General features: G+C 35.4%; 3 protein-coding genes and 1 pseudogene across 13 annotated transcripts in view; 3 read left to right on the top strand and 1 right to left on the bottom strand.

Annotated features, from left to right (window-relative positions):
- Positions 1–732: 732 nt before the first annotated feature.
- On the top strand, positions 733–10,000 carry endog (endonuclease G). Of its 4 annotated transcripts, none has more exons than XM_073868070.1 (4): positions 733–1,437; positions 7,313–7,422; positions 7,842–8,131; positions 9,735–10,000. In XM_073868070.1, the coding sequence occupies exons 1-3, from the start codon at positions 898–900 to the stop codon at positions 8,119–8,121; spliced, it is 930 nt and encodes a 309-aa protein (XP_073724171.1). In that variant the 5' UTR covers positions 733–897; the 3' UTR covers positions 8,122–8,131; positions 9,735–10,000. The 4 variants fall into 4 exon arrangements, with proteins under 4 accessions (XP_073724171.1, XP_055023744.2, XP_073724170.1 ...); XM_055167769.2 differs by having other exon boundaries at positions 734–1,437; positions 7,842–8,157; XM_073868069.1 differs by lacking the exon at positions 9,735–10,000 and adding an exon at positions 9,025–9,096 and having other exon boundaries at positions 734–1,437; positions 7,842–8,157.
- A 287-nt stretch (positions 10,001–10,287) lies between these two features.
- LOC129413933 (endonuclease G, mitochondrial) lies at positions 10,288–13,965 on the top strand. Its single transcript, XM_055167768.2, has 3 exons — positions 10,288–10,924; positions 11,478–11,587; positions 12,017–13,965. Exons 1-3 carry the CDS (start codon positions 10,385–10,387, stop codon positions 12,294–12,296), a joined length of 930 nt encoding a protein of 309 aa, XP_055023743.2. The 5' UTR covers positions 10,288–10,384; the 3' UTR covers positions 12,297–13,965.
- Positions 13,966–14,315: 350 nt separating this feature from the next.
- LOC129414499 (endonuclease G, mitochondrial-like) lies at positions 14,316–17,606 on the top strand (annotated as a pseudogene).
- Positions 17,086–24,483, bottom strand: part of dab2ipa (DAB2 interacting protein a) — a 140,130-nt gene continuing 132,732 nt past the window's right edge. For all 8 annotated transcript variants that reach the window (XM_055167770.2, XM_055167771.2, XM_055167773.2 and 5 more), the window contains 3 exons: positions 23,337–23,539; positions 22,613–22,700; positions 17,086–20,733 (listed from right to left, as the gene is read on the bottom strand). In XM_055167770.2, coding sequence (XP_055023745.2) covers positions 20,566–20,733; positions 22,613–22,700; positions 23,337–23,539 — 459 coding nt within the window. In that variant the 3' untranslated portion in view covers positions 17,086–20,565. The remainder of the gene's footprint in view (positions 20,734–22,612; positions 22,701–23,336; positions 23,540–24,483) is intronic.

The raw sequence follows: 24,483 nt of genomic DNA, 5'->3' as shown, positions 1-24,483 counted from the left end.
TGATGAACACAAAAGAAGATATTTTGAGAAATGATGGTAAACACACAGCAGATAGTGACCATTGACTTCCATAGTAGGGATAAAAAATATGATTGAATTTAATGGGTACCGTCAACTGTGTCCTTACCATCATTTATCAAAATATTTTACCATCATTTATCAAAAAATCTTATTTTTTGTTTATCAGAAAAAATAAATTTCTACAGGTTAGAACAACATGAGGATGAGTAAATGATGACAGAATTTTCATTTTAAGGTGAACTATCCCTTTAAGGGCTTTTTATAGGGAGAACATAAGTACTGTCAGGGTGGTAAAAACCTATATAAACACTTAAAGCAATTTTGGTTGAGACTTTAAATCAAGGAAAAATAGGAGATACACGCAATAGCTCTTAATAATTTATCAGTAATATAAAAGTTTACTGATTATAAAATTAATTATTTGTTTAATCGTTAAGAGTTGTTATTAACTTGGATTGAAATTTTATTAATAAATTAAGATGAATTAGGGTAAACTGATCCAATCATCTAAAATTTATTAAATCTCACCCTATAATTGAATTAACAATATGATAGACTCTCTCAGGTGTTTTTTTTTTTATTAAGAATACAGTACCTGAAAATACAGTAACATAAAAATGTAACATTATAAACAGTAACTTAATATTAATAAAAAATAAAAAACCCGCCCTCAGGTGTTTTTTCTTTAAGGAAAGATCTGACGTCATAAACCAGCGACTACTACACATTTTCCATTACGTCACACGGATAATTCAGCCGGTGAAACTAAACTCACGTGGGTCATGTAAATACGGCGGGTTAACTACTACCACGTCCTTCTTTAGTTGCAGACACTTTTTTTAGATACAATTACTTATTATTTATTGAAAGTGAACGATGCATCGTGTTTATCGCTCGAGGTGGCTTTTATCCGGGGTGTCCTTGACAGTTGGCATCGGTGTTGGTGCCGCTTTGACACGAGCTGGCGATCGCCATAATAAAGCTCAAGACACGAGCAACGGACTTCTTGACCGTTTACCGATCATCCCTATACCTAGCGTGAATGCGGCAACAGAAATCACTCCCTATCAACCGGGACAGATCGCTGTCAATAAATCCACAGCTGCCATGAAGTACGGTTTCCCTTCACTGTCCAACATCAAGTCCAGAGAGTCTTACGTGACCTCTTATGACCCCAGAAACAGGACCGCGGCGTGGGTCATCGAGCAGCTCAACGCTGAGACTTTAACCGGGACGTCGGACCGGAAGTTCTGCGAGTTTAAGGAAGACGATTCGGTACATGTTTACCACAGGTCGAGCAATGCTGATTATAAAGGCAGTGGGTTTGACAGGGGTCACTTAGCTGCAGCTGCCAATCACAAGTGGAGTCAGAAAGCCATGGATGACACATTTTACCTGAGCAATGTGTCACCACAGGTGAGTGCGACCTGACAGCTGAATATTTTTTTGTTCGCATCTGAAGTCTACTTACATTAAGCTGTGCATTGCATGGGAATTTAATCCACGCGTCTAGCATTTCCTAGTTGTTAACAAGTTAAAAGGTAATAAAAGTAGAAAAGTTTGTTGCGTTGGCCGGGAATCGAACCCGGGTCAACGAGATGGGTATAAACGGAGGTCGGAGCCAGCTGCAAATGGGAGGGTTAGCAGCAAGTGGGTGGAGCTTTACCCGCAAGTGGGCTGTACAAACTTCCAGAGGATTTTGATTGGTTTATTTATATCACCTGTAGCAGCTATTGGTTTATGCTCCACAGTTGGTGGCGCTAATGTGTAAGTTTTGTTGCGATCGATCAGAAAACAAAGAAGAAACCCGCTTTCACATGTTAGCGTGTTGTTGAAATGAAGGTGTAAGCTTGCTTTACAGTTTTTAGTTTTGTAAAAAAGCATTATAAGTTCTGAAGAAGACCATTTTATAATGGCGTTTGTACGCTGTTTTTAGTCTTGATGTATTAAAAAAGATAAGGGTAAAGTGTATCCAGATACATTTCTGTAGTTTTTTTATTAGCACACAAATTACAAAATCTGTAACGTGGATGACAAAATCTTTTCTGCGTTCCATTTCTACAATTTGCTCTCCAGATTATGGATTCTGAAGACCATAATAATAAGGTATTGTGGTTGTGTAGTTTTTGTACGTTTTAGGTCTGCATTGATTTTCAAATTGTAAATGTCTTAAACGTTTTATAAATGGATTTGATATTACAATAACGTTACAACTCCTAATTTAATTGTACAATGCATGCAATTCTTTTAAAACTTTTAATTTTTAAAAGTTTTCATTGTAGTTATGCTTTTTTTCTGCGTAATCCATAATGTTATGTAATGTAATGTAATTGAAACATTTGTTTTAATATCATAATTATTTTATAAAATGTATTACTCATAACCATCAGTGAAATAATTGTGAAACGCATGTTATTGTGTTTTAGGTTCACTTATCAGTAAAAGATATTTTTTGATGTTCCACATGACTATGATCACAGCTTCTGCTGTAATGTATAAAGTTCTTAATTTACAAGTTGTTGTGTGTTTATAACATCAATTAATAATTTATGGTGTGTCTGATTTCATTGCTAGGACAATGCAGGACAAAGGCTGTCAAATAACTGGAGTGTTTGTCTTGATGGCAAGTACGTACTGTAAATGAGGAACATCGAGGTGTAATCAATTGCTGTTACCATTTAACTTTTTTTGGTGTGTCTTTCCATACCGTATTATAGTATGCACTGTATGTTATTCTGGGACAGAAGTTTGACTTCACTGAAGTAAGTATTTATTTTTGTAGCTATATGCATTTTAATATAATTGAAAATTGTACTAATTCATTACTTTATGTACACAGCTAAACATGAAGAACATAGAAAATGGTGGTGTGCCATCTTGCTTGAAAATTAAGTAAGTGTGAAAAAATTAGCTGTACTTTTAACGTGGTGTTTTAAGAAACTCTTAAAGAAGTAAAGAAATCTTGTTCAGTCTGTAAACTGTTTTGGGAAGACATGGAACGGAATGATTTAGTGACTCGCTCATAACACTATTTCAGTAAAAATATATTCTGCAGACACTTTGAGTGAAAAGAGTGTTTCAGTGATGATAAAAATCAGCAGGTGTAAACACTACTTGCTCTATCAAACTCCTTTAATAGCTTTTCTTAATACTATTAGGGGTTGGCAAGATTTTGAAATGTTGTTGTATTCATTGGTGAATAATTTAAAATTGGACCATTAATTGGATTGTTTCTATATTTACAAAAGTCTTTACTGTAGGGGAGAGCGGGGTAAGTTGTCACACGGGTAAGTTGTCACACTGTTAATAACTCCAACACTAGAGGCTCTATCTCAAAAATCAAATAGCCACTTTATGTGACTTCTTCTTCTATAGTGAACTTCCTGTTCACATGTGGTCAAGATCACTGTAATCTGAGGTTAGCACAATTTTCTTATTTTTCTGCTTAAAAAGTTAAAAAAAATCACTTTACATTTTATGCAATACAACTTTGTTAGGTGTGAATGTTTAAAATGATTATTTTGCACAAAATAGAGGAGACCGTAAAGTGTCTTTTGATACTTTAGCTAAAGTGATATGATGAGCTAAACTTGAGATTTAGACAACATTAGCACACAAGTAAGTATGGGGCAAGTTGTCTCAATGACTTTGGGGCAAGTCGTCACATCTGACAACTTGCCCCTGTACAAACAAACACATCGAACATGCTCAGAAAACATGATATAGAAAAGAATAAGCCTCAATCTAGCAAAAAGCTGTTTCAAAAGAAAGGGAAGCAGAAATCTGGACCTATGAAAAACAAGGCAGCTAAAAGAAGAAAAATCATGCAAGAGTCATCATCAGATGATGAAGAGTGCTTCTGCCTCGTCTGTGTAGAGCCATTTTCAAAGAGTCGTCCAAAGGAGACCTGGGTAATATGTGTAAAATGCAACAATCGGGCCCATGATGCTTGCACCTCAGGCCAGGCAATTTATGTGTGTCAGAATTGTGATTCTGGAGATGAGTCCTATTAGTCATACAGGGCATCTGTTTTGTTCAGAGGTTAAACATGTTAAGTTAAGCAAGTTATCTGCAGCGTTCCATTCAGTTATCTGGTTTTATGTGAAAGCCATAGAACATTTGAACCAAAGTTCAAAGTAAAGTGGTCTTGCCACTTAATTGAAATGTGCATTATTTGGATTGAAATAATTGTTTTTCCAGATTCTCCAGGCACGGATGTTTATATTTCCAGTTTGGTTTGAGTTTAAAAATTAAAATCAATATTCACAATTAAGTAGTTGTGTTCTTATTTTTAGATAATCTAGTGTGACAACTTACCCGCCCTAGTGTGACAACTTACCCTCCGATGGGGCAAATTGTCACAAGTGCACAGTCACTATTCAACAGTCTACAACTCTGTAATGAGATAAGATATAAAGATGTTATGAATACAACATATGTGCCCAAGACTTCCTTCTTTCATTTGGTATGAGATTTATACCATTTTGATGTATGGTGCTCAGTAAATGTTAGACAGTGTGAAAAGTGTGACAACATACCCCGCTCTCCCTTAATTTGTAATCAATGTAATGCATCCTTGCATTTAATTAATTTTGATATTGAACTTGTTCTATTTCTTACTTTATTTGTTTTTGTTGCATGACAATCAAATTGTGGAAGACATGGGAGAAAGAGAAAATGAGCTGTTGTAGCTGGTATTGTCAGCTTTTTATATTTTGCTGATATTTTTGTCAAATAAAAAATTAATGGATAATTTTATCACGTTTTTATTCTAATTCTCTTTCAGAAGAAGAAGAAGAATGCTCTGCACTCCCTGAAACCTATGGGAAGAAAAAAAAACTGAACTTGCATATGAAAGTAAGAACTTTGCTATAAAACAAAATACATATACTTTGCTGGGTTTCAAATTATGTAACTATAATTCATTTCAGCAGACCAAACCCCAGTTGTGCCCTCTGTTTTGCATAATCAATTGCAATGATGATTTAAAATGTGTATCATAGAACAATTTTAATCCACTTATATTTTTCTTTAAGGATAAACTGTTAAAAGATGATGACCGTCCATCATGCTTCATCTTCAAGGTAGTGGAATGTTATATAATGTGCTTTTTAAAAAAAATGTAACGGCCTGTGCTAACTTTTCAGTTATCAGGAGCGTTGCTGAAGAACATACTGCTTGAAGTTGTTCTTCAAGAAGAAGATGCTGCCTACATGACCCTGTCATTGGCTTGCTCAAGGTTCAGGGACATAGTTGGGGATGACAAGTTCAAGAATCAGGCACACTTCTTATGGCTAGAAAGTAAATATTGACATTAAAAAATAAAATGCATAACAAGAACATCATTGATAATGTTAAATGTTATGTGAATTTTTTTTCACCTCAGGTGTTACATGCTGGAAAAAAGTTCATTCATATTCAGATGAACTCCAGGGCATTTATTCAAAAACCTTCCATCCTGGATTTTGCAGATTTGACTGCATGCAGATCAGTTCTAGTGAGCTGATATAGTTTCCTTACAAAGACTAAAAATAATAAAATAAAACAAACACTTTTGCAAACAATTCTGAGTGACTTGTACATGATTTTATTCATTGAAAAAATAATTTAAATGTAATATATGTGTATGTAGACTTGGAATTAAGCCTTTTCCCCTTTATTATTTGATTCACGGGTCCGGACACCAATTGTCTTGCCAAGAAAAAATCTTTAATATATATATATGTCAGGAGAGAAACCAGTAAAGATGTTCTATTTATGACAGCCTATACATTTCTTTGATTCTCCTTCCTTTCACCCCGTCATCCCTCAGTTTCTCTGGGGTGGTACAGTAAGGTTTGAGCTTTTATACATCACAGAAAGACTTCCTTGTTAGGTAGAAAAACATGTTGCTTAAGCATCTCAAATATAGAACATATATGTCATGCTAACACATGGCACAGTCCACTCCTATATTAAGATACTATTCTTAGTGTATACTTGCTTTGCAAACTGTACACATCTGACATGTCATTATCAGAACGTATTACCCTCTTTCAATCCCCTGACATGTGATCCATACTATCTATAGTCTCATGCATTCAAACACAGGCATTTAACACTCCATAAGATAACACAACTGATTATGAATATAAAGAATAATAATACAGATACATAATATATAATAATGAAATCATATTAAAATAATACATTTTAATAAAAGAATAAATTTAATAATAAAAGACTAAATTTTAAGTGTTTAGTGTAACACGTTCAGAAAAACATTAGTCTGCTATTTAAAAAAAATGCAGTAAATATGGATGGTAACTTTATTTTACATTAGCCACATGTTTTTCATGTATTTACACATTCACTTCACTAAGTCCAGTTGCATCACATTTTAATATGTTCATTTACTTGATATTGATATATGGAGCTTCAGAAATGTGTTTGAATAAGGCCTACAGCCTGATGAATTTAAAACGCCATCACTTTAAGTGTAAAAAAGGTGTAAAACGTGACCTCATCATTGACAGTGAGTGGTATTGGACACACACAATAATAACAAAGCTGTAAGAAATCAGACCATGATGAGGAACGTGATATTTGATCGTTTATTTTCATTACTGTCGCTACTTCCTGTCATTCTCATTCACCGCCGTCCCATTTGCGGCGTAAACTCCTCCTACTTGCACATTTCTGAAATCCCTCCCACTTGCGGCGTTAGCTTCTCCCACTTGCGGCGTAAGCTCCTCCCACTTGCAGTCTCCGGGCTGCAGCGATACATACATGGAGTCAACTGCTTGGAAGGCAGCTATGCTCACCACTATACCACCAACGCTGTGATAATTTCTCCTTTCGGGGTTTTTAGGAAGGAGTGAACATAGGCGGAGTTTTGGGGCAAAGCAGAGCCAGATTTTGTCTGAGCTATAACAGAAATATATAAGTTCATATTTGATTTGACTAATCTTAATATTTGAATGGACAGACTGTGTAACTTAAGGCTAAAATGATTTAATTCATTAAAACGATATTTAAACCACTCTCTCTCTCGCTAATCTCAAAGTATTGCAGTACCCGTATTTGCCGGTAGGTGCCGCCAAGCACAAACCCAACACTCCGCCTATTGGAGTAGGGTGGATAACGCAGCTTTACTCAATCCAAGCAACTCCCAGCAGTCATAATAATGTATTTGTTGTTTTCATGTTGTCAATGTCTTAAAGTCTTACAACCACGAGGACATTACATATGTATGCATATTTTCAGTGGTAAAAAATATTTTTGTTGTTGTTGTGCACATCTTTGCCCACAGAATCCTCATCTAAACCAGCATGCATGGAATAACCTGGAGAAATATTGTCGCTCTCTCACTAAGCATTATCACAATGTATTTGTCTGCACTGGACCACTTTACTTACCCCGGTAAGTGTGTGATAATGCAGTAAAATATGCATTCTGTATCTAGTTAATGCAAAAAACTATAAACAACTTCTTGCATTTTAGATATTTGAGTTAACTTGATTATGCACTGCAAGTCGCATGGATATCTAAATCATCAAACTTTTATTGGAAACAAACCATCAGGCTATGTTAAATCATGATTTTAATTATATAACTGTGTACTTCTTCCAAATATAGTTCATATAATTACTTATTCATTCAAAATGTTATTTTATGTGATTCTAATAGATTGTCATGAGTCTCACCATGATGTCCAGTGGCTTGATACAAGACTAGTTTAAAAAAACAACTACTGCTCTGCATGTCAAATTAGGCACATATCTAAAACACAGAAAGATGAAAGTAAAATCTAAACTTTTTTTCCTATCCTGCATCTACAGACAAGAGCCTGATGGGAAAATGTACGTCAAGTATCAAGTTTTGGGAAAGAATCACGTTGCTGTGCCGACTCACTTTTTTAAAATTTTGATTCTGGAAAAGGCAAGAGGAGATGTAGAGCTGCGGTCTTACGTGATGCCCAACATGCCCATAGATGAGAAGATTCCACTGGAACGCTTCTTGGTCCCTATTGAGAGCATTGAGAGGGCATCTGGACTGCTCTTTGTACCCAACATCATGAAGAGAACAAGCAGTCTGAAAGCTATTACTGCAGGACCATGATGAGTTTACAGTAATTCAATGGATCTAATATTAAAAGTTAAATACCTTATTTTTTGCAAATGCAATTCACTGTCAAACATTCAGGATAGGAGTATTTTTACACTCTTAAAGGGACAGTAAGTAGGGTTTTAAGTGTTTTATTAGTCAAAATCAATGTCTTTATTCATAAATATGTCCTTGTTGGTGTCAAATGACCTCTGCCAATGATCTGACTTTTCTTTGTAAGCTTAGAATTTCTTCTCTTTACTTACATTGAACGGGTAAGTCCAAGGAGGCTTCCATGTCGTTCCGCCATACTGATAAACTATAATAGCAGACAGGGACAAAAAGCACTAGCCTACCAACGCGTTTTCATTCAGAACACGTGAACCAGCTGAAGATGGACAAGGAGATCAGTGATTACATAACGGCTACCGTAGTCCAAGTATATATCGCTGCAGCCCGGAGACTGCAGGTGGGAGGACCTTATGCCACAAGTGGGATGAGCTTATGCCGCAAGTAGGAGGGATTTCAGAAATGTGCAAGTAGGAGGAGTTTACGCTTCAAATGGGACGGTGAATCCTCTGGAAGTTTGTACAGCCCACTTGCGGCTAAGGCTCCACCCACCTGCTGCTAACCCACCCATTTGCAGCTGGCTCCGACCTCCGTTTATACCCCTTTCACCGTAGTTGCAACACGAATTTGGAAAAGCGTGGCGCTAGAGAGCACTATTCGTTTGAATGCAAAATACAATTTCGCCACTAGATGGTGGTAAATCCTACTTATTGTCCCTTTAAAAAAATAAAGGTGCTTAAACGGTCCCTCACATCATTGCCATAGAAGAACCATTTTGGTTCCTCAAAGAACCATCAGTCAAAAGTTCTTAAAATAACGGTTTATTTCATATCTTTTTATAATCTAAAGGATCTTTTGTGAAACAGAAAGGTTCTTCAGATGTTAAAGATTATTTAAGGAACCATTCAGCCAAAAATGATTCTTGTACACTTTAAAAAAAGAAGAACGGGATGATATAGCACCACTACAGTACCAAATATGGTGCTACACAGGTACTACATTATGTGCTACACTGTAAAAAATGATTTCGAGAAAAAGAAGTTTTTATTTTTGTCTTGTTTTCAGTAAAAGTATCTGGGGATTCTTGAATTGGGATGCTTTTTCTTGATGAGCAAAGCGACCCAAGAAAATAAGTCTAGTTTTTAGAACAAAAATATCAAATTTAAGTGATTTTGTGCATAAAAATCTGCCAATGGGGTAAGCAAATTTTTCTTGAATTCAGTGTTTAGGAAAAACATTTTTTTGCTTACCCCACTGGCAGATTTGTTTGCTTGTTTTATGCACAAAATCACTTAAATTTGATGTTTTTGGTCTAAAAACTGGACTTGTTTTCCTGGGTTGTTTTGCTCATCGGGATAAAGCATCTTAATTTGAGAGTTTTTTGATATTTTTGCTGAAAACAAGACAAAAATAAGATTTTTTTTTCTTGAAAATAATTTTTGCAGTGTATATGTAACTTAAAATGGTTCCCCTATGATTACGAGCCAGTGAACCACTTTTAGTGCTATTAAGCACCGTTTGTTTTTAGAGATGCATCATGGATGACCTTTATTTTTTAGGAGTGTATGCTGATCAAGACATGTGATAAAACTACTGAGACTGATTGTGTCAGTTACTGGAGACCGTCTGCCATTTCAATGTCTAACAGCTATAATATTTGATAGAGGAGATAATGTATCCTTTACCAGTGCTATTTTGTAGGTTTCAGTTTAAAGATTTTCTTTAAATTGTAAATTTATGTCTCAAAACTGAACTGACTGTGAAATTTAATTTAAACTGTGAAATGTTGTTTGTACTGCTGAAATAAAAAACAGCTTTAGTCATACTGGTATGTTTTTTTACTTAGTGGTGAAATTATATCTTATCAAGAAAGAGAGTGTACTATCCAGCTTCATATAATTTTATACATCTTTGATTATAAATATTACCTGTACATATTTGTCCCTATTTTTAAATTATCTTAAATAGTTTAAATGTAATAATAATAAGCCAATATCATAGCACATGTATTTTAAGAATTAATTTAAATACACGTCAGTAGCCTATAAAAGGGCGGTTTCCCAGACATGGCTTATCAGAGCCATGCATGCACATACATTTTGAGGGGCACATCCACCCCAAAGGGGCACTAAGGGGTGTGGTACTAATATAAATATGGTGTGTTCAAGCACTTTATTACGATATACTAACTAGTTATTAAAAGTGAACGATGCATCGTGTTTTTCGCTCGAGGTGGCTTTTATCCGGGGTCGGGGTGTCCTTGACAGTTGGCATCGGTGCCGCTTTGGCACGAGCTGGTGACCGCCATAATAAAGCTCAAGACACGAGCAACGGACTTCTTGACCGTTTACCGATCATCCCTATACCTAGCGTGGATGCGGCAACAAAAATCACTCCCTATCAACCGGAACAGATCGCTGTGAATACATCCACAGATGTCACGAAGTACGGTCTCCCTTCACTGTCCAACATCAAGTCTAGAGAGTCTTACGTGATCTCGTATGACCCCAGAAACAGGACCGCGGCGTGGGTCATCGAGAAGCTCAACGCTGAGACTTTAACCGGGACGTCGGACCGGAAGTTAAGCGAGTTCAAGGAAGACGATTCGGTACATGTTTACCACAGGTCGAGCAATGCTGATTATAAAGGCAGCGGGTTTGACAGGGGTCACTTAGCTGCAGCTGCCAATCACAAGTGGAGTCAGAAAGCCATGGATGACACATTTTACCTGAGCAATGTGTCACCTCAGGTGAGTGCGACCTGACAGCTGACTATTTTTTATTTTTTCGCATCTGAAGTCTATTTACATTAAGCTGTGCATTGCATGGGAATTTAATCCACGCGTTTTGCGTAATAAAAGTAGAAAAGTTTATTGCGTTGGCCGGGAATCGAACCCGGGTCAACTGCTTGGAAGGCTGAGTTTGAAATATATGAATTCATATTTTATTTGAATTATCTTAATATTTTAATAGACAGACCGAGTAATTTAAGACTAAAATGGTTTAATTCATTCAAACGATATTTAAACCACACTCTCTCGCTAATCTTAAAGTATTGCAGTACCCTTATTTGCCGGTAGGTGCCGCCAAGCACAAACGCAAAACTCCGCCTATTGGAGTAGGCTGATCACGCAGCTTTACACAATCCAAGCAACTCCTAGCAGTCAGAAAAATTTACATTTATTTGTTGTTTTGAACTTGTCAATATCTTAAAGTCTTACAACCACGAGTACATTACATATGTATGCATATTTTTAGTGGTAAAAATATTTTTGTTGTTGTTGTGCACATCTTTGCCCACAGAATCCTCAACTAAACCAGCATGCATGGAGAAACCTGGAGGAATATTGTCGCTCTCTTATCAAGGATTATCACAATGTATTTGTCTGCACTGGACCACTTTACTTACCCCAGTAAGTGTCTGAAAATGCACTAAAATATGCATTCTGTATCTAGTTCATGCAAAAAAACTATAAACAACTTCTTGCATTTTAGACATTTGAGTTAACTTGGTTATGCACTGCAAGTCGCTTGGATCTCTAAATGTAAACCATCACACTTTTATTCAAAACAAACCATCAGGCTATGTCAAATCATGATTTTAATTATATAACTGTGTACTTCTTCCAAATATAGTTCATATAATTACTTATTCATTCAAAATGTTATTTTATGTGATTTTGATAGTAAATCTAATTCTATGATGTCCAGTGGTTTGAAACAAGACCAGCTTAAAAACAACAACTAATCTACATGTCAAATTATGCACATATCTAACACAGAAAGATGAAAGTGAAGTAAAAAGTAAAATCTTAACCTTTTTTTCTACCCTCCATCTACAGACAAGAGCCTGATGGGAAAATGTATGTCAAGTATCAAGTTTTGGGAAAGAATCACGTTGCTGTGCCGACTCACTTTTTTAAGATTTTGATTCTGGAAAAGGCAAGAGGAGACGTAGAGCTGCGGTCTTACGTGATGCCCAACATGCCCATAGATGAGAAGATTCCACTGGAAAGCTTCCTGGTCCCTATTGAGAGCATTGAGAGGGCATCTGGACTGCTCTTTGTACCCAACATCATGAAGAAAACCAACAGTCTGAAAGCTATTACTGCAGGGTCATGATGAGTTTACACTAATTCATTGGGTCTAATATTAAAAGAAAAATACCTTGTTTTTTTGCAAATGTAAGTCACTGTCACACATTCAGGATATGAGTATTTTTACACTCTTAAAAAATAAAGGTGCTTAAAAGGTCACTTCACATCATTGCCATATGAACCATTTTGGTTCCTCAAAGAACCATCAGTCAAAGGTTCTTAAAATAACTCATATATTTTATAATCTAAAGGATCTTTTGTGAAACAGAAAGGTTCTTCAGATGTTAAAAGTTCTTTGGGGACCATTCAGCCAAAAATGGTTCTTTTACACTCTAATAAAATGAGTGCTAAATAGCACTAAAGCTCGTAATCATAGGGGAACCATTTTTAGTGCTATATAGCACCTATGAAGAACCATCCGGGGGTGATATAGCACCACTATAGCACCAAATATGGTTCTATATAGCACAATATGGTGCTACAGGTACTACATATTGCTACACTGTAAAAAATGATTTTCAAGAAAAAAATCTTGGTGTTTTTGTCTTGTTTTCAGTGAAAATATAGAAAGAATCTTGAATTAAGATGCTTTTTCTTGATGAGCAAAGCGATCCAGGAGGGTGGGTCTGGTTTTTGGACCAAGGATGTCAAATTTAAGTGATTTTGTGCATAAAAATCTGCCAGTGGGGTAAGCAAATTTTTCTCGAATTTAGTGTTTAAGAAAAATGTTCAAGATTTTTTTGCATACCCCACTGGCAGATTTGTTTGCTTTTTTTATACACAAAATCACTTGAATTTGACGTTTTTGGTCTGGAAACTGGACTTGTTTTCCTGGGTTGTTTTGCAAGATAAAGCATCCTAATTTAAAATTGTTTAGATATTTTTGCTGAAAACAAGACAAAAATACTAAGAATTTTTTTGTTGAAAATATTTTTTTGCAGTGTATATGGCACTTAAAATGGTTCCCCTATGATTACGAGCCAATTAACCACATTTAGTGCTATTTTGCACCATTTATTTTTAGAGAGGCATCATGGATGACCTTTATTTTTGGGAGTGTATGCAGATCAGGACATGTGATAAAACTACTGAGACTGATTGTGTCAGTTACTGGAGACCGTCTGCCATTTCAATGTCTAACAGCTATAATATTTGATAAAGGAGATAATGTATCCTTTACCAGTGCTATTTTTTATGTTTCAGTCAAAATATTTTTTCAAATGATGAATTTATGAGTGAAGGATCCTCACACGCAGAATGTTTTTATTATTGTGTTTTTTAGCTTATTCCTAATCATTTATTTACATAATAATTTTATAATCATTAGTTATCCATATAATTGTTTATTTGATTATTCAATATTATTTTTATTATTATCCATTTCATTATTATCATTTTTATCATTATATTTTCATTTATTCATTCATTATTACATTTCTATATTTTATTATATTATTCATTCATTCATTATATTTCTATATTTCATATGTCTTAATTCCATGGCAGTTTCATAGAGCTGTTCTGTCTGTGTGTAAACAGAGATAGAGAATGTTTATGGAAGCCTGGATCGGTTTTTATTTTGTCTGTGGTGTGAAGATCAGATCTAACATGAGTCTACACTGAACTGACTGTGAAATTTAATTTAAACTGTGAAATGTTGTTTGTACTGCTGAAATAAAAAACAGCTTTAGTCATACTGGTATGTTTTTTTACTTAGTGGTGAAATTATATCTCATCAAGAAAGAGAGTGTACTATCCAGCTTCATATAATTGTATACATCTTTAATTATAAATATTACCTGTACATATTTGCCCCTATTTTTAAATTATCTTTTGTAAATAGTTTAAATGTAATAATAATAATCCAATATCATAGCACATGTATTTTAAGAATTAATTTAAATACACATCAGTAGCCTATAAAGGGGCGGTTTCCCAGACAGGGCTTATCAGAGGCGAACATGCACACACATTTTGAGGGGAACAAGGGGGTTGGTACTAATATAAATATGTTGTGTTCTATTACCAAAGCACTTTATAACTATTTATTAAAAGTGAACGATGCATCATATTTATCGCTCGAGGTGGCTTTTATTCGGGGTGTCCTTGACAGTTGGCATCGGTGTTGGTGCCGCTATAATAAACCTCAAGACACGAGCAACGGACTTCTTGACCGTTTACCGATCATCCCGATACCTAGCATGGATGCAGCAACAGAAATCACTCCCTATCAACCGGGACAGATCGCTGTGAATAAATCCACAGATGTCAAGAGGTACGGTTTCCCTTCACTGTCCAACATCAAAACAAGACAGTCTTACGTGACCTCGTATGACCCCAGAAACAGGACCGCGGCGTGGGTCATCGAGCAGCTCAACGCTGAGACTTTAACCGGGACGTCGGACCGGAAGTTCTGCGAGTTTAAGGAAGACGATTCGGTACATGTTTACCACAGGTCGAGCAATGCTGATTATAAAGGCAGTGGGTTTGACAGGGGTCACTTAGCTGCAGCTGCCAATCACAAGTGGAGTCAGAAAGCCATGGATGACACATTTTACCTGAGCAATGTGTCACCACAGGTGAGTGCGACCTGACAGCTAAGATGTACGCGTCTAAAGTCCAAGGGCCCTATCATACACCCGAGTTACCGACTTAGCACAGTGGCCCCAAATGAAAATGTTAGGGGCGCAACCAGAAAATTTAGGGGCACATACCGTAAATCAACATGCTAACCAAATATTCACATACTAATTTACACTGTATTAATAATAAATACTTTGATGATATATGCAGAAAGTACATTGTGCTGTTTCAAATTCAGTGCCACATCACAAAAAAAGGGTCAAATTTACTGGTCGCACATAGAGCTGCGGTCTTACGTGATGCCCAACATGCCCATAGATGAGAAGATTCCACTGGAACGCTTCCTGGTCCCTATTGAGAGCATTGAGAGGGCATCTGGACGGCTCTTTGTACCCAACATCATAAAGAGAACCAGCAGTCTGAAAGCTATTACTGCAGGACCATGATGAGTTTACACTAATTGATTGGGTCTAATATTAAAAGTAAATACCTTAAATGCTTTTTGCAACTGCAAATCACGCTCAAACATTCAGGATAGGAGTATTTTTACATTCTTAAAAATATAGGTGCTTAAAAAAATCACATTATTGCCATAGAAGAACCATTTTGGTTCCTCAAAGAACCATCAGTCAAAGGTTCCTAAAATAACAATTTATTTCCTACCTTTTCATAATTTAAAAACCTTTTGTGAAACAAAAAGGTCAGATGTTAAAGAGGAGCGATAGAGGAGATAACGTATCCTTTCCCAGTGCTATTTTTTAGGTTTCAGTCAAAAGATTTTTTTAAATGATGAATTTATGAATTAAAACCAAACTGACTGTGAAATTTAATTGAAACTGTGAAATAATGTTTGTACTGCTGAAATTAAAAACAGCTTTAATCCTTGTTATAGATTATGAAAGCACATTCTGATATTGTAAAATCCCGGGGATATAACTGGGGACATATTATGATTTTTTTAAATGGTAAAAAATATTTAAAGGAAAGATGGGATATGGGGCCACACAAAATGCAAAAAAATCTGAAGATTTTTATGCTTTCTATTTAAAGGTAAAATGGAGCAGATAATAATAAATGCTTTCTTTAGTGTTCCATGTTGTTTTTTTATTAATGTTTTAAATTATATCGTTGAAATTTATTTAGAGTTAGTTTTCTTGCATTTTTATACATTATGGCAGTGATTCTCAAACTGGGGGTCGCAAGGTGGTGCAAAGGGGCCCCAGTTTTATGACATTTTATAAAATACTATCATTTATCATGAATTCTGCGTAATAAAACCAAATAAATAAATAAGGCTACTAACCAACAGCACTACTTATAATTTAATGTGTTTTGTTTAAAATGTTACGTTTTAGAACAAATTTGTCACAAATTTTCGTTGGGAGGGCCGCGAAGGAATGTACCTTACACAAGGGGGACCGCACGCTGATAAAGTTTGGGAACCAATGCATTATGGGGTGGTTTTGCAGACAGGGTTTAGGTTAATCCAGGACTAGCCCTTATTTATATTAGGACATTTAAGAAGTTTTTACAAACAAAACTTTTAAAAATTAGTCAGTACAAGATGTTTTTAAGTAAAAGCAGCTCAAACATGCATAGGATAAGCCCTGATTCGGTGGAATCTCCCTTTCAATTCCTATGCAATTCCTTACTATGCAATGGATTTATTACAAATACCCCGGTCCAAATCTCCATATTCAATATTAGTCAGTATGTTTTGAAAGAAAACGTGTTTTAAATAAATAAACATTCAGTCATGCAAGCTGTTGTGTGACTCTTGTGTGACAATGCACATGACATCTAAAGTTTGCTTATTTAGAGAATTACTGATGTATTTTAGTATGTTTATCACTGGAGTAAACTGTATTGATCAATCCTTTTTAAGGAAATTGTAAAGTGTTTTATGTTCTTTGTTATAGTTTTTCTGACAGCTATTTTGGTTTAATTTTAATCATAATTTTGAATTTGTTTCATGTTTTTTACTTACTGGTGAAATTAACACTATCAAGAAAGAGAGAGTACATACAGCTTCATATTTTTCCATGTATACATCTGTGATTATAAATATTATCCTCTTATAAAGTGTTAGAAAGCATAAATTTCCAATAATGCAGTGCAATGATACCTGAACAACACTAGAGGGCAGTATCATATAATTACAGGTTTGCATCCTACTTGTCTTTAGCCACAGATTCTTTAAAAAAGCATTAGTAATAATAATAACACTCATGGACAAATATTTAGCTTTTATTTTCAATGGCACTCATTTAAGTGCTCTCATCTTGACAATGGCATTCTACATGGATATATACATTCTGTCCATAGCATTTACTTTAACTTTACACAAATGAAACAATATATCTTTATTCAACAACATTATTTTTCTCGGACTGTACAGTAAACTAACAAACAAAGTCAGAAACTTGAAATAGCTAAATAAAACTTTCATAATTCTAGGCAATTGTACATGAATGCACAGAACGTTTTCTTAAACACAAACGATTCCTCATATATCAGTGTTTCTTTTGTTCACATATGTACATGTGGAGAACCTGTCGATGTAAATCTAAAACAAACATACGTATGTACAAAAGATGCTGAAGAAAGGTAGAAAACAAGGTGGATATTTTAATATTTGTTTTAATCATGCCAATCAGGGTTTTTTTCCAAACCAAATGTTACTAAACAGCAGCCCTTTAACTTCTAACATGACGAAAAGTATTTTTGTTAGTGTTTTAATGTGCAGTCAGTGCTATTGCCTTCAAACAGCTCATGTGATAGGAATTTCATGTGATGATTTATTTCAGATTTAAATTTTTATTGGTCTTAATATGAAATTTGTAACTTCTGTACCACTAGTATTAATAAAAAAAAGTCCCGAGGTGTCCCGAATCCTTTTATTGTTCGACCTGGCATTTTAAGATGCGAGACAAGTATTTTAATATAATAAATTTAATAAGACCCCGTCAATGTTGGATACATCCAGCTTTAAAAAGTCAACAATTATTCGTAATCTTGGGGTTGTGACAGCACATACAGTTAAATAAATTAATGAGTTGAACATAATTTAATACATAAATAAAAAAACAATAATTTCAAACAACCGAAATATGTACAAAATAAAAAAAATTAGTTAAAATATTCTGGCAAATGGAGATGTTTGATATGTAATTTAGTTGAATACACAGACGTAACTCTGTATGCTATTGTCCCTTACGAAAATTAACCATGGTTTTACTACAGTTAAAACAAAAAAACATGGTTACCATATTTAAACCATTATAACCACAAAATAACCAACACAATCTCAAGGCAAGTCGTGTTATACACTGCAAAAAAATGATTTTCAAGAAACAATTTTCTTAGTATTTTTGTCTTGTTTTTAGTAAAAATATCAAAAAATTCCTCAACCAAGATGCCCTCCCTTGATAAGCAAAACGACCCAAAAAAACAAGTCCAGCTCCCAGACCAAAAATATCAAATTTATGTGAAAAAATCTGCCAATGGGGTAGATTTTTTTTGCTTGTTTAATGCACAAAATCACTTAAATTTTATATTTTTGGTCTTAAAAACCAGACCCACTCTCCTGGGTCGCCCCGCTCATCAAGAAAAAGCATCCCAGCCGAAGAACTTTTAGATATTTTTACTGAAAATAATTTTTGCAGTGTAGTCCTGAAATATTTGATTAATTTATCAGTATTCATGGACAAGATTTTCCGCTTTATTCGTGCCATTGATAACGAATTTCTTTTTCGTGTAATTTTATATATTGTTTTCTCATTGTTTTTTCATATTTTTAAATCATTGTCGCTTTGGTTTCTCTTCCGATTTTAAAAACTACTTTCGGTTGGGGTTAGAGTTGGGGTTTGGGTCTGAAATGTAACAAAGTCGTTCTAACCCCAACAGACAATGGTAAAAAAAATAGGAAAACAATACATTAAATTACACAAAAAACAAAGTCGTGCCACGAACACGAAAAACAGTTTATAGAAATTCGTGCCGAGACAATCGTAACGAGCGCCTAAGGTGACATTGGAGTAATAAAAACCTAAAGTTTAGTTTCATGTGCTCACGTGAAACTTTCATGTGCAGAAATTTTGATTAAAGTTTAGTTTCGCGTGCGCACGTAAAACTATCGCGTGCGCACGTAAAATTATCGCATGCGCACGTAAAATTATCGCGTTCAGTTTTGCGTGCGCACGTGAAACTTTCGCTTTCACGTGCGCACGCGATAGTTTTACGTGCGCAAGCGCAACCAAACTTTATTTAATTTTTGCTCCATGTCCCCATAGGGGCTCCGTACCTTCATGCTCAATAGCGCGAAAAAAGCAGAAAATCGTGTCCATGAACACGAATTAATGGATCAAATATTTATTGACTATAACACGACTTACCTTAAGATTGGTTTGAAATAACAATGGTTTTGCTACAAAAACAAAAGTTAAACCATGATTACTGTGGTTAACATGGTTAATTTTCATAAAATGAATTTTACCCTAAAAAACCTAATAAATAAACACTGTTAATGACTCTTATAACTCTCCACAAACCTGACTGAAGTTCAAATGAAGCTACAACTCCTTCGTAGGGTCTATTGCCATGTCGCACAGGTTTTAAGTGCCCTATAGACGCCAACTGCATTAGAAGAGCACAAGCACAACAGTTTATATCCAATGCAATTCACTGCCTGCTCACTTTAAAACAACCTTGTTCATCTAGTAGAAGTGCTTACATTGTACTTGTTGCTCTGAACAGCCTTTATAACAAATCCACAGAAGCAGGTTTTGGTTAAAGGATCCAATCTAATGCTATAGAAAGTGCATCGAGTGGAAAAATGACAGACACCGATCGTACTGTAGTCATATAATGTTCGATACGGAGAGTAATACTGACCACGCATATACAGTACAGCAAGCGGCGCGATGATGTTTATACGCATCTTAGCACGTAAGGTTTGCGCAAGGGCGTGTGATCACCTACGCCCGTCTAAAAGCAGCACCTGAATTTACGATCAGAGCTTACGTTATTTTCCTCTGAAACAGTACAGCAGACTTCAGCACAGGAAATATACACCGTACGAAAAAAAACGAGACTTTTCTCTGAAAAGCCGATAAAAAACTAACTACGTACTACATTGAGGTGCATCACCTCTGAAACGTTGTGCACATACGAGGTATGCAACAAAATGTCAAATGAATTTTCGCTCTTTAACTCATTTAAAAAAAGCTTTCATGCCGCTGTTGTCACAAGAGGAAATAAGTTCAGTAAGAAATGTTTACATGAAATGTACAAATGTATCAAAAAATGAAATGCGAAGTATGAATTTGAAAGAAATAATTACACGCATGAACATTTTCAGCATGCCAACTATAAAAGAAAGTAAAGCCCAGGGGCGTATATATGCACATATGTTCAAATCTATATACTGTACGATTAACAGCTTAACATTAGATGCTTTCTTGTGACAAGGGCTATGAATGAATGAGGGATATCTTTACGTGGCTAAAATAACTCACAAATGTCTTTATATAGAGTGAAAGATTCAATTTAAAATATCCTGTTTGATTCATTCTTAAAGGAGATTTATATGTTTAACACGACTCTAAATTTAAACCCATAGGAGTGCCGTTTTTTGTATTGTCATGTTATAAGTATTAACCATAGCCCTTGTCCTTCGCTAAGCCTGTCGGCCCCACGTGTTTGCGTTGACGCTAGCAGTTGCTGCTGTTTCTGAATTCTCCGTTTTCGGTGATCTGCAGTTTAGTTGGGTTGGTGGGAGAGATGCCGTTCCTCGTCTGCATGCTGTAGCGATCCTTCAGCTGAGACAGAGCGCTCATTAACCGAGCGTTAGCGGCATCCAGAGACGCGATTCTTTTCTCCTGTGGGGAGTGAGTGACCATAGAGGTCAGATGATGATTAACAGTGCATAATTAATAACTTTATATACTCTACAGTGCACATAAAGTGACAGTCGCTCTCTTTAATCATTACACTGAGATAACCATCAATTAAATTCATTCGGTGACAGCCGTAATCGCTTATAAAAGACATCTGATGTAAAGCAATTGGTTAATGGGTGCTCAAGTGTGTAGTTTTCATCAAATTGTTTATGAGAGGAGCTGCATTATTAAAGGCGGGGTGCATGAAAAACACTTTGGAAAAGAGAGTTTGGAAAACACAATTGTAGCCAATCAGCAGTAAGGGGTGTGTCTACCGACATTGTTGCCTGGATTGCGTGTGTGTGGGGCGGGTCTATCAAAAGAAGGTTTCTATTGGGGTAGGGGCGTGATTGTTTAGGTGATTTCAAATGTCGACATTGGCTTTCAGAGATCATGCACCCCGCCTTTAAACTATTAAAGGAATAGTTCACCCGTAAATGAAAATTTTGTCATCATTTTTTCATGCTCATGTTGTTCTAAACCTAAATTTCACACAAAAAAGATATTTTGATAAATGATGGTAAGCACACATCTGATGGTAACCATTGACTTCAATAGTATGAAAAACAAATATTATGTTAATATTATATATAAGTATTGTGATAAATGATGAAGAAGAAACTTTGATAAATCAAGGTAAGCACACAGTTAATGAATTCCATCGTATTTGTTTTTCCTACTATGGAAGTCAATGTTTATCATCAGCTGTGTGTTTACAATCATTTCTCAAAATATCTCTTTTGTGTTCATCAGAAAAAAGAAATTTCATTCAGGTTTAAAACAACATGAGGATGAGAAAATGATCAGATTTTTTTATTTTTGCACATCCGGTGGTCCTGAATTCCTCAATAGCATCTGCACATCCAGGGATTAGGTAATACTGGACAGATCAAGTGGGCACTATTCCAAAGCTACTTAGATTTTAAACTTCATCTCAAATTAGTATTCAGGAGCACAGTCACCCCATCAGGAGAATTATCACCATGTTTACTGGGTTTATTTTTTATAATGGCCACAATATACACACTATAATATAACATTATCCCTCCTTTCATGAGGATTTTTTTTAATGGAGCACAAGAGGACGCTGTGGCCCTGTGAATGTAATATACAATACATTACAGTGAGGGGTTTTGGTTAGATGGGATACAGCTACGGCCTAGCTCACATGATAAATTGGGTCTAGGGGTAGGTTTGGGGTAGGATTAAGATAAAAACAGTGCTCATCCGGCAAAATTTCAAGAGATTTTGGCCGTTGCTGTATGCCTTCTAGCCACAACCACAGTGAGGTCTGCTGGTAACTATGCTTGTTTTTGCTTTCTTTTAAACCTTGAACTTTTCTTTAAAGGGATAGTTGTTCTAAACCTGTATGAGTTTTTATTTTATTTTATGAACACAAAAGAAGATATTTTGATAAATGATGGTAAGCACACAGCTGATTGCAAACATCGACCTCCATAGTAGGAGAAAACAAATATTATAGAAGTATTGTGATAAATGATGAAGAAGATATTTTGATATATGATGGTAAGTTGACAGTACCCATTGAACTTCATCATATTTGTTTTTCCTACTATAAAAGTCAATGGTTACAATTAGCTGTGTGCTTAATATTATTTATCTTCTTTTTGTCATTAGAGAAAAAAATTCATACAAGTTTAGAACAACATGAGAATGAGAAAATGATGACAGAATTTTTATTTTTTTGGTGAACTATCCCTTTAAGGTCAATAATCATATATAACTAAGTTGGTGACATTGACCATGTTAACTAATGGTAGTGGCCTGGTGGTTTGTGACCCGAAGGTTTGTTGGTCACCTGGGCTTCAATGATCTTCTGCTTAGAGTCCACAATGGCCTGCATGTCTGCGTGATCTTTCTTCAGCTCCTCTTCCACAGACATCAATCTATAACACAAAAATGCAATACACATCATTATGATAAATATATAATTGTTTTTATGGAAGACATTTTATGAAGTAAATAATAAACATCCAATACACACTGTATATAATATATATACAGCAATTGTGAAACATGGCCACGAAATGTATTAAAAAACTGCAGCGTAATACGTTTTGTTGTATAGTAAGAAGGCTTTGCCTTTGACCGTGGCTAATATCTTCAAACTACCCCAAACTACTATTAAATATCTAGATCTAAATACTATTAAGTATCTAGGAAGTTTAGTTTATACCGGGTTCTTTTTTGCATTAAGCCACCAAACTTAAAACATACAGAAAATCATGACGTGTCTACACAATTTTGTGGTGACCAAATGACATGCTGGTTGATACAAGTAAACAGGTTGATAAGAAAACACCATACGAACACAAATATACTTTACAATGAAAATAATGCAGACTACCAAATGCTGATTTACCTGCCACTGGACTGTGATAATAATCAGATTATGCTCAGCACTTTGTGGAAAAGTTTAATATGGGATGTTCAATCATTAAGACTTCAACATTTTGGTTCATTGACCAGATCTTTAACCACAAGGTCACATTAACTCTATCAGATCAGGGCGAGATGTTCACCTGGTGATGATGCTCTTCATCTGAAGCTCCTTGTCATCTTGCTGTTTGCGTAACCGTTCCTCCGTGTCCTCCAACCGAGCCTGGTACTCCAGGAGCATCTTCTGCGTCTGGTCGTCCTGGCTCTTAATACGACACTCATACTCCTCCAGCTTCTTAGCGGAAAAGCGCAGCTTCTCCTGCAGGACTGCGATCTCCTGCTGATACTGAGAGAGAGAGGAAGACACAGAGAGAAAAAGAGAGTAAACACCTTTAATAGCAGGATTATACACACAAAAAAGGTACAAAAGCTGTCACTGGGACAAGACCCTTAAGGGAATATCACAAACAGCGTGCGTTTTACTTTAATTTTGACTAAAAAAAAGACGTAAAACAGCTGTTTTCTGTCATCAGCAGCAATACTGTAGGCTTAATAATAACGAGAGACTGTCTCATTTTTGCCTGCATACAAAGATTAAGTCCATGCATTGAATAAAGATAGGTATGTATTAATTCGTCTAAGTTGAGGGAAGAACATAGTAATTGAAAAACTTTGGTGTTTTCCTTTAAAAATGTCCTAATTCATATAATTTAGGTATAGACGTGTACCTTTGAGGTATTAATAAGCACTCTTTAGGTACAAATGTGAATTTTTTTAAAGGGTACAGCCCCAATGACAGCTTTTGTACCATTTTTTTCTGAGTGCCTGGGACAGCAAAACTCTGTTTATTATGCGTAATACATGAATATATAAACTATATGTAATAATGATCTCTTATGCTTTTGTTGATCTTGTAAAATCCAGCACACCTACATAAAAATGTGATGTAGGCCATATAGCTGTGGACTTAAAACCCTGTACAGACAGTATACATTAATATATATACAGTATTGTGCCACCATGGCACAATAAGATTTGTCGTTTTTGTAATGTTATAGTGATCATATATATTTATTTCTCAGTTTCTTTAATAGAAAACATCCAGAAAATACAGGAAATGTGTATATAGTATTAAAAACTGTATAAAAATGTAAACTCCCCTTCCACTTGAGCAAGGAAACTGCAAGATCTCTTAAACCTAAATAAAATGAAATCCTAATTTCAAATTTTAAAGAAATTAGTCTTTTTACTCCATTCTGCTCAAAAACGCTCAAGATGTGTTTAGTGACA

The sequence above is a fragment of the Misgurnus anguillicaudatus genome, chromosome 5 (genome assembly GCF_027580225.2).
Source record: "Misgurnus anguillicaudatus chromosome 5, ASM2758022v2, whole genome shotgun sequence".
In the NCBI taxonomy this organism is placed as follows: Eukaryota; Metazoa; Chordata; class Actinopteri; order Cypriniformes; family Cobitidae; genus Misgurnus; species Misgurnus anguillicaudatus.
The sequence above is the reverse complement of the archived record's forward strand: the minus strand, read 5'-3'. Positions and strand labels throughout refer to the sequence as shown.

Bases quoted from the DNA above. Each gene is read 5' to 3' on its own strand.
- endog (XM_073868070.1), top strand. From the start codon at position 898: ATGCATCGTGTTTATCGCTCGAGGTGGCTTTTATCCGGGGTGTCCTTG. The intron at 1,438-7,312 runs GTGAGTGCGACC...CTTTGCCCACAG, and splicing joins TGAGCAATGTGTCACCACAG to AATCCTCATCTAAACCAGCA. The intron at 7,423-7,841 runs GTAAGTGTGTGA...CTGCATCTACAG, and splicing joins GGACCACTTTACTTACCCCG to ACAAGAGCCTGATGGGAAAA.
- LOC129413933 (XM_055167768.2), top strand. From the start codon at position 10,385: ATGCATCGTGTTTTTCGCTCGAGGTGGCTTTTATCCGGGGTCGGGGTG. The intron at 10,925-11,477 runs GTGAGTGCGACC...CTTTGCCCACAG, and splicing joins TGAGCAATGTGTCACCTCAG to AATCCTCAACTAAACCAGCA. The intron at 11,588-12,016 runs GTAAGTGTCTGA...CTCCATCTACAG, and splicing joins GGACCACTTTACTTACCCCA to ACAAGAGCCTGATGGGAAAA.